Source organism: Ictidomys tridecemlineatus, chromosome 6, assembly GCF_052094955.1.
Source record: "Ictidomys tridecemlineatus isolate mIctTri1 chromosome 6, mIctTri1.hap1, whole genome shotgun sequence".
Taxonomy (NCBI): domain Eukaryota; kingdom Metazoa; phylum Chordata; class Mammalia; order Rodentia; family Sciuridae; genus Ictidomys; species Ictidomys tridecemlineatus.
In genome coordinates this window covers 40,111,380-40,130,626 of record NC_135482.1, presented here as the reverse complement: position 1 = coordinate 40,130,626, position 19,247 = coordinate 40,111,380, and the positions used below count along the sequence as shown (strand labels likewise).

The following is a 19,247-nucleotide window of genomic DNA, read 5'->3' as shown; positions in this document are numbered from 1 at the left end:
ATCTAAGGCCTTGTTTTTCATATTCACCTTCAAGATCCCTCCAAAGCCCCAGTGAACAAATCCTATACATCTTGAACAACTGGTTAAATAATTCTTTGTTGTACAAACTCCTATATAGTTCTATTTCTTTCCATCCCAAGATGGCTCAAGTATATAATTACACATTAGTGTAAGCTAAGGTCTCTCCCAACTTTTCAGATGAGACTCATTACAGAAATTTATATGCTTTTACCAATCACTATTCTTCAGAGTAATATACACAACTTATATGTTATAAATTTATTAGCATGGAATGCACATAAAGAAATGCTTTATAGTGAAAATGGAAGCAATTCTCAAGAGCTGATATGGAAATGTAAGGTATAAGATATATGGCAAAATCCCATTAGGACATGAATAAAATATCATACTTTTATAATATAAACAAAACCTTTGCATACATTTTATTGGTGCTGAGGAATTGAATCCAGATCACATGCTAAACACATAACTATGATTGAACCACACCACCAGCCCCTTAAATAAAACCTTTTTTCTATATCAGAAACCTGAAAGTAGTTACTATAAAACATGAGAAATGAGAATTTTTTAAAATTTTTTTCTTTTTAGTTATATGACAATAAAGTATAATTTGACTATAAAAACATAGAATACATTTTGTTCTAATTAGGATCCCAGTCTTGTCGTAGTACATGATATAGAGATTTACCATGGTGAGAACTTCCATTTTGCATTACTTGGTTTTCCAGTTTAAAGAAGTTTACTTAAATCAGTAATATTTTTCAATTTCCTGGGTTGGAAACATTAACATATTGTCTAATAAACCTAGCAATTAGAATATGGAAAAATATATGGGGAAAAAACTCAGAATTTCAGATTTAAATTTTTAGGCCATTTTAACATGTTCACAGAACTACCTCCAATGTCCAGTTTTCAGCACTATCTCTAGATTCTGAACTTTTGAAATAGAACTTTTTAATGAAGACCCAAACTGTCCATTCAGGAAAATTAGATTTTTTGCTTGTGTACATTCATAAAACTGGGCCTAATTTCAGTTAAATCATTATGGTTTACACTACCTTTGAAGCAATCAACAGGGAAACAACTTCTGGCTTCATTTCATCATATATAAAAAAGTTAAAAAAAATTCCCTCATTGGATTGAATTTATTTCAAGGAATATACTCCACTCATATGTACAGCTTTATATTTTTATCAGCATTTAAAAATGTTTTCATCCTATTACAAAAAAAAAAAAAAATTCAAGGAACAAATCCATGTTAAAACTTTAACCAGAGTTTGATACCTGGTAAGTACTCTAAAGAACACATGCTATTTTCATCCAATCCATTTTTAATTATACCATTGAACAGTTTTCCAAAATAATAAGCTGGGATGATAATTTAAAAAATAGATTATTTTAGTCTTGAAAAATATACCATGGTAACTTTAAGATACTAATATTAGGAAAAAATGGGAAAGGAGCATACAGAAACTCTCTGATCTATGTTTACAAATTTCTTGTAAACCTAAAATTAAAAGTTAAAAGAAGAAAAAAACCCAAAAGGTCCAATGGAGTGCCCCCCCCTCCAAAATCTTCATTTTTAACCCCTACCCTTCGCAGCTTCTGAAACAGATGGCTCAGATAATCAGATTACACTGAAAAATACAGGTTTATATTAATACCTACATTGCTTTTTTTAATCTGGTTAACATTATATCAAACAATGTTGGACATAAAACTGCACTCCTAAATCTGTGAAAAACTTTTCATTCCTGATAATGACAAGCTATATTATGCAGATTAATACTGCCAATAAAAAATAATTAAAAGCAAAGAACAAATTTATTAAAATCTTAATAGCACTGAAACATTAATAATATAATACAGAATTACTACTGGTCAAAATATGAAGGCAAAATAGGAAAATACTTTTGCCCTGAGGTCAACTGCCATTATCAGCAAATGTGAACTCTGGTTTTAATTCGAAATCAAAATTTTGAGCCTATCCAATGAGGAATCTTTATAATAACTTTCTGAAAATAAGCAGCAACCCCAAAGTGCTATGTCTTCAGAGATTATAAGCCAACTCTCTTAAACAAATGACCCAAATTCATTTCATCTGTGTTGCTGCTCCAAACTCCAAGATAGCGTCAAGTATCCTGGCAGTATACTCACAGGCACTTGCTTATCAAATGTAAGCGAAAAGCAACTGCATTCTAGATCTCTAATAATTCATACAAGTATTTTCCAAAGGCAACCAGAACAACCTAAAGGAATACAACAGAAATCAGCCCTACAAAGACTTAAGTATTATTGTCAATTAGACTATAAACAAACTGTAGACAAAGGCCAAAAAACAACCAGTCTTACTAAGTCTAAAAATATAGTATCGGGAACTGTAGGTATAGTTCCAGAATCAAGTGCTTGCCTGGCATGTGCAAGACTATGGGTTCACTGGAAAGGAAGAAAGAGGAAAGGAAGAAAAAACAGTATCTGCAAGAATAGACATGTATTAAATTAACAGCAGATTTGGAAAAGAACTTAATATATCAAATTAAAAGGGTCGCCTTTAGTAGATTAAACAAAATTGAGAATTAAGCGAGCTAAAGAAAGCAAAGAAGAACTATTCTAAAACAGAGCAAGAAACTAAAGAATGGAAGTACTGAAATGAAAAGACATTTTAGGATACAACAAAGTCTAAAAAAGATTTCATGCCTGTAATAACAGAGGCTTGAAAGGCTGAAGCAGGAAGATCACCAAGTTTATCATATCAACAGCTTAGCAAGGCCCTAAGCAACTTGGTGAGATCCTGTCCCAAATAATAAAAAGGGCTGAGGATGTGGCTCAGTGGTTAATTAAGTACATTGAGTTCAATCTCTCATAGGGAAAAAAAAAACAAAAAACAGAAAACTTCAAGTTCAAGGAGGAAAAGATAGGATAGGATACAATACATGAACAAATTAATAGCTAAGCACTTTCCAGAACTGATGAAACAGACACTCACAGATTCAGGGAGTTTTATCAATTCTACTCAAGATAAATAAAAAAGAAAACCATACTTAGATAAATAAGTAAAATAGCAAGATCCCAAAGACAAAGAAGTCACCTAAGAAAGTACACAAAAGATTAATTTCAAAGGCATAGCTGACAGCTGGCTTCTCTTCAATATCAGATACCAAAAGATAATAGAATTCACAACTTTCTGAAAATAACTGATGATCTTAGAATACTATATGCAAACAAAGTAACCTGTAAGAATGAAAACAAAGCAAATACTTCACTTAACAACACCTCCCTCCAAGCACTATCACTGAAATATTCTGTAGTATAATCTTCATATAGAAGGCAAGTGATTCCAGATGGATACTTGAAAATACATTAAGGAAAAAAGATTATCTGTGTATATCTACATGAAGATGGTGTCTGTTTTAGAGATGAGGACCCATTAGGTTCCCAGGCTCAAAACTCTTGGGCTCAAGCAATCTTCCTGACTCAGCCTCCCTAGCACTATAACTACAGGCACACACCACCATGTCCAGCTAAATAAGGATTTTGAAAGAAATAAAATTACCATTGTGAGTGTTAAAACATTAAAATTATCACAGTATTTGAAGTCAGTGATGTGAATAAGCACTCCAATGTTTGGTTAGTATGCAAATAGTAATTTCCAGAATGACTACCAAAAGATTAGAAAACAGCATATATAACTTCCAAAATAAAGTAATGAAAACACACACTTTTAAAATAAACCTGAAAAGTTGGGCCCAGTACTGCACATCAGTAATCCCAGCAACTCCACAGGCTGAGGCAGGAGGATTCCAAATTCTAGGCCAGCCTAATCAAGGTAGGAAGACCCTGTCTCAAAATAAAAAGGGCTGGGGTAGAGGTTAGTGGTAAAATGTCCCTGGGTTCAATTTTCAGTACCAAAAAATAAAGAAAAGTAAAATATTCCTGTAAACTTCAGAGTAATTACATTAAATGTAAAAGTAAATGTTCCTATCAAAGATTCTAAGGCCATGCATGGGGTCACACCTTGATCCCAGTGACTTAGGACACTGAGGTGGGAGAATCGCCCAGATGGACTCCATTCTTGGTGACTTAGCAAGACCCTCTCACAATTTTTTTAAAAAGGAGGCTGGGGATGTAGCTTGGTAGTAGAGCACCACTGGGTTCAATCCCCAGTACACAAAAGAAAAAAAATTTCCTAAGACTGTCTTCAAGAAAATTCAGTGTCATTCTATGGATAAGAAATTCATCATCTAGTTTCAAAACTCAGTATGAACCTAATATATTAACATCAGAAAAAAACAAACTTCAAGAGTATTACTAAATATAAAAAGGCCACTTTTCCCAAAATGGTTCAATTTATAATCCAATATATAATGTACACAAGATCTTAATGGAAAGGCATGGTGATTCCAAACAGTATTCCTGAAAGTAAATCTTAATCTTGAAAATTCTAATACGAAGAAAATCTTTCATTAGAAGACAGGCCATTGACTAAATCAGGCCACAAAATCTGATCATTTTGTGGTCTTTTTAATAACCAGATGTCCAGACACCTACTTTCAACTTCTTACCATTCTGGTAATCCTTATTCTGAGTAAATTGCCCATACTATCAATGAATACGAAGAAAAGCCAACATTTATGAAAACACATTTGGCCACTCTGTTAGGAATTATAGGCTTTCCTCCTACTTTGGAAATAAAATATTAAGTGCCTTGCTTAGCAACACAATCCTGAAGTAGTTAGGTTTTAAAACCTGACTTTGAAAACAAAAGCCCATTCCACTATTCTAAAAACCTAGGTACTTTCCAATCAGCCTGTTACATAGATTATTCACTAAACTAAATCATTATTCCTTTACAAAAAATGACTACTTCATGATGAAACAGCCAATCACTAAAAAACAAAAATGGTTTAAAGCCAAAGATGGAAACAATAATATCCCAGGATATAGTTTTCCCTTTACCTCAGACCTCATTCCAAATGAACTTTAAGCAAAAATTTTTAGATAGCACTGCATTTGGCTACAACACAACCCCTCAGCTTAAACAGCTTATTTTTTTACACTCAGTTTTTTCATTTCAGTGCTATCAATAGTCAACCGAGAACTTTGTATTAGACTCCCAAGCAAAATGAATTCCTATTTGAGAACACTGTTATCTTCTGTCCAAAAACATCTATAGAGTATCATCTAATCCAATAACAGGGAAACTTACCCTAGGACCCAGGACACTTGGTCAAAACTCATCCTACTTACAAAATTTATCCTCATTGTACTTCCAAAGTTACATGTACGTGCAGCATACATAACTTGCGTACATATGGCCCAACTACATGGAAGAACACCTCATAACTATACAATGCTGTAGCTTTTCCCTAGACCACTGTAGAATCCAAAATATAGCAGAACAGTTTAAGGGACATCCTTCAAAAACCACTACAAAAATCACCTCATTTTAAGTCATCATTGCTCAGTTATGTAACCCTGGATAGTTTCTTTAACCATGACATACTGTTTCCTTGTTAAAATATTAATACTACCTACCTTTAAGAGCATCAAATGTGAAATACTCATAAAAGAATTTTAAAACAAGGCTTGAATAATCACCCTGTAACTGCTGTTAATAAAACAGTTTTCCATTGTACTTTTGTATTCTTACTTTATTTTAAAAAATGATTATCACAGGCCACGTTGGGGGAGAGGGTGGCTATCAAGAGGCACAAACTTCTCAGCAAGCAAAGTATTCAAATAGGCAGCAATAAATGGCAGAATTGGTAACTCAAGGAAGGTACAGAAGCCACTTTCCATGACACCAGTAATGTGCTCTAATGCTGTTGATGCACTGAAAAACTTAACAAAGAGAGGTGTAAAGCAACTATTCCCACCTTCTAACCACCACTCTTATTCAGATGAAATGAGTTTAAATGGGACTTAAATATTTACTCAAAGTATTAGCCAAGACTACAAATGATTTCAGGTTTGATTAAACCTTAAGACTCCAAATAGATTGATCATTATTATTTCTATACTGGAGAAAATGAGGGGCTCATTCTTTAATCTTTTAATTATATTGAGAATTTACAACCAAGCAAAATACTAAAGTAACAAAATTTTGTTTTGACATCCTCAGACCTTTATAAATCAAGCATTCTGCTTCTTTTAGCCCCTTCTATAGAAAGACCACTTGTTTTGAAATATTTTAAGAATTTATAATCAAATTAATCACCTGGGGCCAATATGGGCAAATTGAATAATAAAATAAGCTGTGGCATTTAGATCACATTACTTCTGGCTAGGGAGTGTACCAAAAAAACCAAAAAAACAAAAAAAAAAAATCTTGTGTAAGGACAGTCATTTGCCTCATTTAGTATTAACTTAGTAATTCGTTCAATTAATGGGTATAATATAAAAAGCAGATATTTCACAATAGATAAAATTTACAAAGATTTGCACACAAGTATGGTGAAGTTTCTCATTTCATTACTTTAACCAACAACTGGCTTGAAAAGAACATTTTAAAATCACAAAAGATTAAGTCTTCTAAGTACACCTGCTTATGTTAGCTCCAGTCTTAAAAGTACAACTGCATGGTTTAGATTTAGAACATGTATTTCCACTTTAGCAACTTCAAACAAGCTTGAGACACTAAAATCCCTAAAGACCACTGAAAACCTCATTTCCTCCAGTTTTAAATAAATTACATATATGTGTATGATTTTTCTCTTATCTAAAGGTAGAACTATTACTTCTAAGATAAGGAGCATTAATCTAAACTGACAAGAAAACAGGACATGGGCTGGGGGTGTAACTCAGGGGTGGAACTCTTGCCTACCATGCACAAAACCCTGGGTTCAATCCCCAGCATGCAAAAAAAAAAAAAAAGAGGACACAGACACCATTTTCAAAAGATGTTTTGATGGTATTTTCAAAAATAGCAAATTTTCTTTTACACCTCTCCTGAAAATTTGCAACCGATTTAAATTCTGAGACTTTCAAAGTATAGTGTTTCTGGAAATCATCAGACCAGTAATAGTTTAAACCAGGGACTCCTTGAGGACAGCCTGTGCCTGCTTGAGTGATCCTTTGTAATAGCCCTCCCCCACAGGACCTCAGTGGCCGCCTCCTTTAATTGCCGAGAGATTTTTACTGAAATGGGGCACATTGACAAGGTAGCAGGTACTCACTTGGGTTGGTCAGTTTATATTAACCCGCCACCCCATTCACCTTCAAAATAGCTAGTGAAGTATCCTATTCTGGGAACCTCATTAAAGGAAATAATGTCGGAAAGCCTGTGAGAATCTAAACTATAACAAGCCAAACCCTTTATCGTCTTAGAAACGTTTAAAGGTTTAGATAGATGAGGATCAATCCTTCCCCTTCCCCACTCCTCAAAAACAAAGGTAGACACCCACCTTCCCATCTTAAGTTCTAACTGTATCTGGGACACACAATACTATCTTTTGTTAATAACAGCTAACATAAGCGCTTTACACGCTTTAATTCTTTAAAATCCTGGCAGTGTATCAGCTAACATTCGAAATTTCCTCTGTACCAATAAAAAGATTTAAGACCAAAGAGAAGCAGTTAAGAGTTGGAAACCCAGGGGACGGGGACTTATGAGCTCATCATCCCTTTTCATACCCTACCAACTCTACAACTTTTTAAGAATAGCACCCCCACACATACACTCCCACCCGCTGCAAGGGTCTCCAATCTTGGCCAGGAGGCGGCCTCGCAGCCCCCTCACCACGTGTCGAAGGAAGCCGCCGGGGGTTTCCCCGCCCCGCGCGGCCACCGCCCCCAGTGGGCGGAGAGCCCCGCAGCCTCCCCGCCCCCCTGCCTCGGGCCTGGTCCCTCAGCGGCCCCTCCCTCCCTCCCGTCGGAATTTGCAGCCTTCCCGGTTCTTTCCATCCCCCAGCGGCCTCCCTCGGGGTATTACTTTGGGGGGGAAAGACAGAGGCGTCGAGGTGGCGGGCTCCACACTGGCCCGGCCCGCATTCCCAGCGCCTCCCGCTCCTTGCCGCGCGGCAGCCGACTCCTCTAAAATACCCGGGCGTCGCCGCGGCCTCGCTCCCGTCCGCGCGCAGAAGCCGGTGGGGCCCCGAGAAACCTTAGGCACGGTAGGGCGCGCCGACCCCCCGCGTCTCCTCAGCGGCCCCTGAAAAAAGCACCGGTCGGTCCTGGGCCCCTCTCAGGCTGCCGTGTCCAGACTCCGCAGACCACTCCGGCCTCACCGGACGACCCGGAGGCCCAGGGCAGCCAGCAGCCACTGCTCTCGCTCCACCGTCCCTCCCCTCCGTGAAGGCCGCCCGACCAACTCCACGTTCCCCTTTCCCTTTCAGGCCCCCATCCGTTACCGGCAGCTAGTACGGGGAGCCAGGCGATCGGAGCTGCGCAGGCAGTGACTCAGGGAGGCAGCGGAGACGGGAGGAGCAGGAGGCGGCGCCGAGAGCAGATGGCGCTAAAAAAGACCCGAGAGCCCGCCGCTCGCGCTCATATACAATTAGCGTCAGCACGTAGGGCCCGCTCCGCCGCCCTCCCCCAGGCCTCGTCGTCTCCTGGCAACACGGGCGGGAGGCGGGCCCGGGCCTGGTTGCCTAGTAACAGAACCGTCCTTCTTCTGCGGAGGTCTCCAACCAGCGGGGTGGGCTCTTCCTCAGCGTCCAGCTTGGGCTCCTCGGGTTCCCGCCACGGTCTATCCGCCTCCCTCTATTGAGCACCCCGCCATCTCTTTTCTCTCCTGGCTTCGCTGAAAAAGAAACCGTAACCCCATTAGTAGTCGGGCAGGGCCCTGACCCTCACGTCTTACCCCTGGCCCACCTTGGGGGGCGAGGGGGTGTAGGCAATGAGGATAGTGGCCAGCAGCCCAACGCTGCGCTCGCGCTGCCCTTGACGTTGATCTCTTCTTGGTTCCCATGCCTGTCCTGGCCTAATTCCTTCAACTCCCAGGCCTCTGGAAACCATTTTCCTTCCTCACCTAAGAACTACTGTTCTTTCCTCCTGACTACGTTGGCGGCATCTTCTGCCGGTTATTCTTAGAGTGTGTCCCCGCCTTCTAGGGGTGCCCTTCGTCTATCTCTCTTACCTAATGAGCAGTCCCTTATTTCTGCTTATCATTTGATGGATGAAATTAGCATGTTTTCTGTGTTCTCAGCTTACTTTATAATGAGACCATTCAGTATGTCCGCTGTGTCATCTTTCTAAAAAAAGTAAACCCTATGTAAATCCTAACTTACGAAACCTCTTGGCTAATTTTCAGTTGACATTGGATTGTCTAATAGTAACTTTCAGTGGTTCTCAAAGTGTAGACTGAGTGTCCCCAGGTCCTTCAAAGAGGACAATCAGAACTATTTCTATGATAATACTAGGTCATTGGTAAACAGTATTCATAGGACATTGTTTACCATTTACACTCACACTCTCTCAAGCCTATGGCAGAGTTTTCCAGAGGCTCCCCGACATGTGACAAGGAAACATTGAAATAGAAGCAGACAGGAGAATCCAGTCATCTGTTGTAAAACCATATATGAAAGAGCTTTACAGAAATGTGAAACAACAATGCCACTCGTTTTGTTGTTGTATTTCATACAGAAGATTTTTCCTTGTTGCCATTGATTGCTTTATTATTGTTTTGAATTGAAAAACTTCAAATTTTCTAAATCTTAATTTCTAATATGATAAATATAATTATAATGCACATAAAAGTTCTTTGGAATTCTCAATTTTTAAGAGTGTAAAGGGAAAAGTTTGAGAACCGCTTCTCTAAATGTTGCTTCAAACTGCCTAGGATCTTCTATATGAATCCTCACATTTAGTGTTAGTAATTATGTGTTCCATTAAAGTACCCAGCTTTTTCTGGGTACCCCCCAATCTTAATGAGATTGGTTCTTTTCCCCGGTCTACAGATGCCTTGGTTTACTTGTTTCTTTTGGTTTTTCATACATGATTCTCTTGTTTTTCTAGACTTCTTCCCTACTCAATATTGATATAAAGCTAACAAAGATTGTGATGGCATGGATAATGGCACTTCAGGAAGAACCCACTATACATGAACAAGGTAGACCCATGCTCAATAGTATATGGCACTGACTCATTACAATAGGAGCCTCAAGAGTGTTACATTCTGTTGGGAGTGGTGGCACTTGCCTGTAATCCCAGTGGCTCAGGAGGCTGAGGCAGGAGGATGGAGAGTTCAAAGCCAGCCTCAGAAACAACGAATCACTAAGCAACCTAGTGAGATCCAGTCTCTAAATAAAATATAGAACAGGGCTGGGGATGTAGCTCAGTGGCCTAGTGCCCCAGTGTTCAATCCTGGTACTCCCCCCCCCACCCCTCAAAAAAAGTGTTATATTCTAATTAAAGCTATGCCCAATGCAAGATAATTAGCATATTAAAATGAACTAAACTTTCCATAACCTTTATAGTGATAGAATTTCTGAGATAAAATTGAGATGTTAGCCTGGAATGTTATCTCATTCCAGGAAGCCTCACCAATTTCATGGCTAATTAGCAACTTGTTAATAAAAAAGGTTAGGGGCTTGGGGTGTAGCTCAGTATTAGAATGTGCACTTAGCATGTATAAAGTCCTGGGTTCAATGACCAGTACCAAAAGGTAAAAAATGAACATCTTTGAGATCATAATGAATTACAAAAACAAGTTATATGGTGTAATTGGAAGATGATTAGAGTGTACATTATTGGGAGAATTGATAGTAAAATGTGGTGGATGTACATCATATAGTATTAAGTATCAGAAAACTGAATGTAAAATGGTTAATACTACACAGATGAATTTTAAAATGAATTGCTCAAATTGGGGGGAAAAAAGCTTACTGGTACAAAATGCTGGAAAAGACGTAATACAATGGGAACTCTAATTACGGGGGGAATGCAAAATAATCCAGTCACTTTAGAAGACAGTTTGGCAGTTTCTTATGAAGTTGAATATACATTCATCATGTGAACCAATAATTTTACTCCTAGCCAAGTGAGTTGAAAAGATGTATACACACACACACACACACACACACACACACACACTACGAAACAATAATAACAGGACATGAATGTTGATAGCAGTTTTATTCCTAACTGCCAAAATCAAAAATGAAAATGTCTTTCTACAGGTAAATTGATAAGCAGTACCATGGGATACTAATCAACAATTAAAAGGAATGAGATACTAATTCACTCAACAACATGGATGAATCTCAATTAAGTTTTGCTAAGTGAAAGAAGCCAGCCTATATATTATGATTTTGTTTATATAATACATAGAAAAGGCAAACCTCTAGGGATAGAAAACTTTCTATTGGCAGAGGTTGGGGGAGAGGTGAAGAACTGACTCCAGAAGGGTTGCAGAAGGGACTTTTAAAGTAATGAAATTGTTTCATATTCTATAGGTAGTAGAGAACATAACTTTATATGTTTGTCAAAATCTATTTGCTGTTTTGGAATTTTAAAAAAATCAACCAGATCTTGGAGAATTATAGGATGGAAATAGACTGACAAATTAAGTATATTACAAGGAAGTTGACTTTGGAAAATAAAGTTTGGATGTTCATTGGATAGAGGCAAAAAGAGCTATATGTAAACATCCTATTATAGTTGGTAAATATCTCATTAGGTAAGCATTAGAAAATATGAATTAACTTTATAGGTATACTAGGACATCTGTATTGGTTTGCTAGGGCTACTATAACAAAATACTAAACTGGGGACTTAAGCATAGATCTAGAGGCGAGAAATCTGAAATTGAGTTGTGAACAACTAGTTGGTCCCTTCAGGGGGCTATGAGGGAAGGATCTGTATCAGGCCTCCTTCTTTGGCTGGTAGATGCTCGTCTTTTCCCTTTATATGTGTGTCTGTGTCAAAATTCCTCTTTTTGATAAGGATATCAGTAGGATTAGGGCCCACTATAATTATCTCATTTTAACTAGGTTATCTCTATAATAAAGACTCTATCTCCAAATGAAGTCAAATTATGAGGTACTGGGGATTAGGATTTCAATACATGAGTTTTAGGATGACATAATTCAACCCATAGTATTAGGGTCAAGCAAATAAGTAAACAATTGTAGATATCGGGAGCCAGGCCCTTCACTATCCTAGAAAATGTCACAAATATACAGGGGTACCCTGTGGTACTAGATTGAGTCAGAGATATTAGTACAAATTTATGTTTATAGACAGATAGATGATTGTTGGAGTGATAGAGATATGTATCTATATATATCTTAATAAACCTATACCCATTTCCTAGTTCTGTCCACTAAGTCTAGAAGCAGTGGTACACTCATAACAAGAAGCATACTCAGCACATAAATCTTGTCTTCTAAATACCATTTGCCAGTTAAAGGAGGGAAAATACCAGGTGAGTCTGGAACATTTTATAGTGTTAGAAATAAAAAATTAGGGCGAGAGGAGAGAGAGGAGAGAGAGATGGAAGCTTGTCAAAAGGACACAGGAGCCATCTGAAAGAACTGGAGCAGTTTCATCAACAAAATAATAATAATGTTGATTATAACCCAAAGAAGTAAACAAATATTCATGAGTTCATAATGATATAAAAATCATTGCATAAATATTCTCTTACTATCTCTTTATCATAGATGAGGAAATTGAAGTTCACACGGCCTGTTAGTGGCAGAGCCAGACTGAATTACAAGGATCTTAGCATCAGAACCTCTGCATGCAAATACATCCTTTCCATTTAAATGGATAAGATGTAGTCCTAGGATTCAAGGAATTAATTTCAAGAGAAATGAGCATGTGATGTAAACAAGCATTATAACTCAGTGTAATTGCTTAAAATAAGGGTCAGGCCATCAGAGAAGACTGTGCAGAAGTGACACTGAGAACAAATATTGAAAGAGAAATAAGAACATATTTTGCGACAATAGATCAGGCATTCCTGGTCAGCACCCCACCCCTCACCCCCCCCCCCCCACACACACACGCACAACAACTCCAGCCATTGGGAAAAAGATGGGATCTAGCTGTTCAAGGTCATGTGGAAAACACAGAACTGCACAAATAATGATGCCTGCCTTTACCTGGGCACGAATTTCACACAGACAAACTTTGGCCAAGTCATCATGAAAGGAGTTGGTATCAAGTGTCTATCAATCCATTTTGGGTCTATTCATCCTCATACTTTCAGGTGTCAAGACCTCACCTTTGTTAGAAGTATCACTATTTATTTAGCAGTTCTAAGGATTGAAACTAAGAGTAACCACTGAACTATCCCCAATCCTTTTTATCTTTTATTCTGAGAGTCTAAGTTGCCTAGGTTGGCCTTGAATTTTCTTTTTTTTTTTTTTTAAAGAGAGAGTGAGAGGTGAGAGAGGAGAGAGAATTTTTTTTTTTAATATTTATTTTTTAGTTCTTGGCGGACGCAACATCTTTGTTTGTATGTAGTGCTGAGGATCGAACCCGGGCCACGCGCATGCCAGGCGAGCGCGCTACCGCTTGAGCCACATCCCCAGCCCCATGGCCTTGAACTTATGATCCCCTTGCCTTAGCCTCCCAAGTAGCTGGGATTACAGGTGTGAGCCACCATGCCAGTCTTCATTTTTCTTTCAATAACTAGGTTTTTCACTTCTTAGTAATGAAAATTTCACACAATTAAAGATGTATTCTTAAAAACTTAAGAGTTAACCTGGATGAGCCAGGTTAACTCTTAAGTTTTTAAATCTTATGAAATCATCTCTTTTAGAAACATTTGGGGGAGGTATGTTTTTAAAAAATCCATAAGACAGTAACTAAAACAGTAGAAGTTGAAGCCACAAACACCATAGTTTACTATGTGCTGGGCACTGTTCTGTCACCTATACATTTTAGCTCTCACAATAACCCTGTGCAGTAGTTATTTTATAAAGTTACTTTATAAATAAAGTAGTGATATCTTTATTTATAGCTAATTAACTGAGGTACAGAAAGGCTTAGTAACTTACACAAAGTTGTAATCAGTTTTAGTAACTTGTGGATTCAGTAAAATCCAGTAATTTCAGTCTTAACAGAAAGGAATGATACTACTTGTTTTTGTTTTGATTCATTTCTTAATTCAACAATGGTCTAGTATGGCCTAGATAGGTGATCACAAACCCTAACATCTACAGGGCCAGACTGGAAACATACTGAGAATTCAACCAGGTGTGTACAATAGTGGGAATTGGTAAACATTGTGAACAACAGGATGTGAGGGATTGAACCTAGGGCCTTACCCATGTTAGGAAAGTGCTCTACTACATGGCACATCCCCAATCCCATAGGCCTCTTTTTAAGGGGGTAGCTACTCCTCAGATCCAATTGTAGTCACAGAGTCAATATTATCAGATTTTCCAAGTTTTAAAGAAAAGTTGGAAAAGCAGATTTTGATATGAATCTTCCAATTTGGAAGATAGAGTGCATAAAATGAGTTCAATTCTGGACATGTTGCATTTGCAGTTAGAAGCCAAGTCTCTAGCAATTAGAAACCGAATATGTGAATTAGGTAAATAATTTGGGAGTAAGGAGAGATCTAGAAATCTTCAGCACGTAGTTGATGAAGCTGCCCATGGAGAAGATTTCAATTAAGAGACAAATATGAGGACCAGGAGCCCAGCATTTATATCATTAACAACACAGGAAGAGCCAGGAGGGAAGACCTGGAGTAAGAGGATAGTAAAGGACAGCAGTGTTTGAGATGCAAATGAGGAAGGGGAATGGGTCTTCCTTAGTTGAGAAGAAATAGTAGGAGTTCAAAGAACAAATTTTTATGACTTTCTTGTATCTAAAATTCAGCTAACACATTTTACTGCTAATTACTTTGATGACTCGAAATTTAAAAGTATTTTACTACCATTTTTCCAACTTTAGTGACATCTTATTAGCATAACAATTATCATTCCATTTCTCTTAGGGCATTTTGAAATGTCCAAAATACCGAAATTTGTCAGAACCACCTATAACAAAAACTGATTTTTGTGAGAAAGTAATACCTATTTAGGTGTATAATTGCATAGAAAAATTTTTCACATCCACAGGTTAACACTCGACTCACACATCAAACTTTATTTGTAACTTAGACACAACTTTATAGTTAATTTAAGACACTTCTATCAGCAAGGAAGGTTAAAAAATAAAAACAAACAACATGTGAACAAAAAACTATATTCTCGAGTTCCAAGGTAACCAGTACATAAAGTCCATTTTCCCTGAGTTTGGAACCCGTTGAGAGAGCAATCAGGAGGCAGACAAATAGAGATCCAATTATCATCTTTCTTACAGATAAGGCAGGTTGGAGAACATGGCTTTATAGGTGCAGAGGGCTGGACTTGCTAAGACTTCTCTTACTAATACAAGCCCATCGCTATCCTGGTAAGGCAGAATGTAGAATGGTTCTGAAGAAAAAGGAACCCAAAAAGAGACTGGGCTTTGCCTGCCCAGTTCTTTTTCCCAAACTCCCCAATCACTTACTCCATCTGCCCTCGAGTTAAACAATTGAGAGGGGAAAATTAAAGCAGGTTTTACTGGTTGAGGAAGTCCTTAACACCAGGGACATGGAGGAGGTTTGGTAGCGCTCCTTATGCCTCATCTCCTTTAAAGTACAGTTTCTTTTATCCCCAGGGTCACATTCCCATGGCTAGTACAGAACTAAACCTGTGCTCCAGACAAATCCTTGTGATTTTAGAACAGTGATTTTCATACTAATCTGGGAGGCTATGCCTCAGAGGTTTATGGTTAAATGAGATAAAATAATTAAAATTAATTCTTTGAGTAGAGGCAACAATGAAATAGCCGCCCCCCCCACTCAAAAAAAAAAAAAAAGATTCAGGAGAAGGTAGAATATGGCTACAACAATGTTACCAACCCACTCTTCCTATCCTAGTAGTCTCACTGTCAAACCAGTTTAGCAAGTCTTGCCTGTATACCACCTAGAGGATCAAATGAGATATTTCACAAATGAATTGTGATACAGTTATTTTTGGGATGAAACTACTATTTCAGTACTTTTAAATAGGAAAATCAGATTATTTTTCTGAATATTTACATTTTATAAGAAGATGCTTTGGAAGCCAGCTGGTAGAGATTGAAATCCCATAGTCCTCCACTTCCTACCTGACTAAACCTGAATGAATAATCTCATCTTTCTGAATCTCATTCTGAATAAGTAAAAATTATATGCTATTTACCTAATAACATTTCGGAAGACAGCAAAATGCATACCACATACGACATTCAGTGTTGGCTACTTTCTTTTTTTTCCTAGGTCTAAGGACTGACCCTACCTGCTTTTACTGAACCATTAAGAAGTTAGATATTTTGCTGGCTATGGTGGTGCATGCCTGTAATACCAGCGGTTCAGGAGGCTGAGGCAGGAGGATCAAAAGTTCAAAGCCAGCTTCAGCAATTGTGAGGCACTAAGCAAGTCAGTGAGACCCTGTCTCTAATAAAATACAAAACAGGGTGGGGGATGTGGCTCAGTGGTCAAATACCCCTGAGTTCAATCCCCAGTACCCCCCCCACAAAAAAAAAAGAAATTAGATTCTTTTATTGGTTTGATGTTTTTGTTAATGCTAAACTGATGACCTAACTAAACAAAAATCCCATGACTCAGCATTATTTAAGAAATTAGTAACCATCTTTGATACCCCTTATGATATTGTGATTTATGCTAAGAAATATATAATTTTTATTTTTCTTCCCCAGTTCCTAGCACACAGCTGCTAAGACCCCCTATAATTTTCTGAGCAATTGGGGTACTGGAAGAATCTTTTGTTCTGATATTTGGTCTTTGATCCTGGTACCTGACAGTTCCTAATCCCTTAGAATTTCCTGGGTGACAAGACTGTCTCTTGCTCTAATGATGTCACTCTGTGAGTTTCTCAATAGAAATTGGTCACTAAGAAAGTCCCAGCCATGATTAGAAACTTGGAACTTTAGGTCTACTGCCCCATACTCCGGGAAGGAAGAGGGGCTACGGTTGAGTTGGTGCCAATATGGGGAAGCCTCCAAAGATACCCCTGAACTATAGGATTGGAGAGATTCCAAACTGACATCACACTGGAGTGGCCCCCAAGATGGCTGCCTGGAGAAGGATGTTCTGCTCCCCTTCTGCCAGACCTTACTTCACATATGTCTTTGGCTATTCATCTGTATCCTCTTATTATATCCTTTAATAATCTAATAAACTTTGTGAATGTAAGCAAATGCTTCCCTGAGTTCTGTGAGTCATCCTATAAAATTAGGACCCCAGGAGAAGGTCATGTGTATCCTGATTTGGAGTTTGATATTCAGTATCTAATGTCTGTGCATAAATACACCTTCGTCATTCATGCATTCATTCATTTGACAAAATTTTGCTAAGCAATTGCTATGTTTAGATGCTGAATTTTGTAATGCTGGGGATACAATTGTATAATCTAATTGAGGAGATATTGTTATATATGCCTTATATATAGTATAGTAAAAGGAAGAATGTACTATTTTTAAAAAGTACTATTCTATGAAAGTAAAATAACCTAGGATATCAATTTCCTTGTCTATGAAGTGGAAATAATAATATTTATGCTATAGGACTGTTAAAATTACTAAATAAGAAGATATAGTTGAAATTGGAAGAATGATCCCCATACAATCACAGCCCAGTCAGCCTGGGAAAAATACCCTTTGACAGAGTTTATTATTTACCCACCAAAATTCACTCTCCTCTTCCTCCTTCCTGGGTACATGATTGTCTTCTTAGACAACATTCCTTAGCCTTTCACATATTGAGATGTATGTGTTGCTAAGCTATTATAATTTGGATCTAAAATGTCCGTCAAAAGTTCATGTGTTGAAGGCAATCCTTCAACACATGAACTTTTGACGGACATTTCAATGCAGCAGTACTCAGAGGTGGGTCCTTGGGGAAGTGATTGGATCACAAGGGCTCTAACCTCACCAGTGGATTCATCCACTGATGAATTAATAGCTTAAGGGATTATTAGTAGGTATAGAAATTTCAGGAGGTGGGGTTCTAGTCAAAGTACCTTTGAATGGCATGACTCAGGCTACCTGTCACGATGTTGTGCCTCACAACAACCCACAGCAATGGGACCAAGCAACTATGGACTAAAATCTCTGAAAGCATGAGTAGAAATAAATTGTTCCTCCTTTAAGTTGTTTTTTTCTCAAGTATTTTGTCACAGTAACTAAAAGCTGACACATAAGTCTTGCCAATAGAGTATGAGCAGAAATTATGTGTGCTGCTTCTAGGGTTCAATTTTAAAGCATTTCAAATGCCTGCTCCATGTTCCCACTGTTTTTCCAGCTATATCATACAGAGTGGTTTGGTGGCTAGCAGTCTTCAACAATGCAGAGGAAGACAAGCCCCATGAGGTGATAAACAACATAACGAAAAGGTTCCTAAATAGTCTCACAGAGCAAAGCTGCCTTTTAGACCTAGCCTACCTTCTTTATGATGGTTATATGGTGAGACACAAACTCTCTACTGTTTAGGACGCTGTAGTTGTGGTCTCTGTTGCAGCTGTCTGGCCCCATCCAAGCTGATACAGCCATGACCTAAGAATTCAGCTGGACCTTCACAAGTTTCCAGATGTGTCTTCATGCAACCAGGGGTATGGCCATAAGAAGTATGCAGCTCAGTGATGAGTCTGCTTCTCAGCAAACGCAGGCAGGTGAAACTGGAGAATAGGAGGTAAAAAGATGAAGGAAAGGAATTTATACTGCTCTATAATTTATCATAAAGCTTTGATTCTAAAGTGAGTGAGGCAGCATTACAAATTAAGGGGCAGCTGGGGTGAAATGTTACTCTTCCTCTTTACAAATTTATTGGATGGTTTAGTCTTCAAGAACTAGTATTCTTTTGGTCAGGCAGTATAACAATAATACAGATCGTCCCTGACTTATGATGGTTTATGATTTTTCAACTTTATGATGGTATAAAAGCCTGAGTATTCCATGTAAACCATACTAGGAATTTTGAATTTTGATCTTTTCCTGGGCTAGCAGTATGAAGTACTACATTCTGTCTGGATGCTGGGCAGCAGTAGGGAGTCTCAGTTCCCAGCTACCCATGTGATCACTAGGTGAAACAACAGATATTCTACAGCATACTTTGTTGCTAAGCTATGGTGTTCAGTAGGTTAGATGTATTACATGAATTTTTGAGGTATGATGTTTTTGTCAATGTATAACCCCATTTACATGGAAGACATATTTTGCTTGTGTGTGTGTGTGTGTGTGTGTGT

General features: G+C 38.1%; 2 protein-coding genes across 5 annotated transcripts in view; one reads left to right on the top strand and one right to left on the bottom strand.

Annotated features, from left to right (window-relative positions):
- Nap1l1 (nucleosome assembly protein 1 like 1) overlaps positions 1 to 8,551 on the bottom strand; it is a 31,713-nt gene extending 23,162 nt beyond the window's left edge. Inside the window, exon 1 of one of the 4 annotated variants that reach the window (XM_078053115.1) lies at positions 8,370 to 8,551. The gene's annotated coding sequence lies outside the window, so the exon portion shown is untranslated. The remainder of the gene's footprint in view (positions 1 to 8,369) is intronic. The other 3 variants (XM_078053114.1, XM_078053113.1, XM_078053116.1) reach the window with 3 other exon arrangements.
- LOC120888554 (uncharacterized) overlaps positions 7,629 to 19,247 on the top strand; it is a 29,695-nt gene continuing 18,076 nt past the window's right edge. Inside the window, exons 1-2 of the mRNA XM_040281822.2 lie at positions 7,629 to 8,132; positions 9,976 to 10,069. Of these exons, the coding sequence (XP_040137756.2) occupies positions 7,629 to 8,132; positions 9,976 to 10,069 (598 nt within the window). The remainder of the gene's footprint in view (positions 8,133 to 9,975; positions 10,070 to 19,247) is intronic.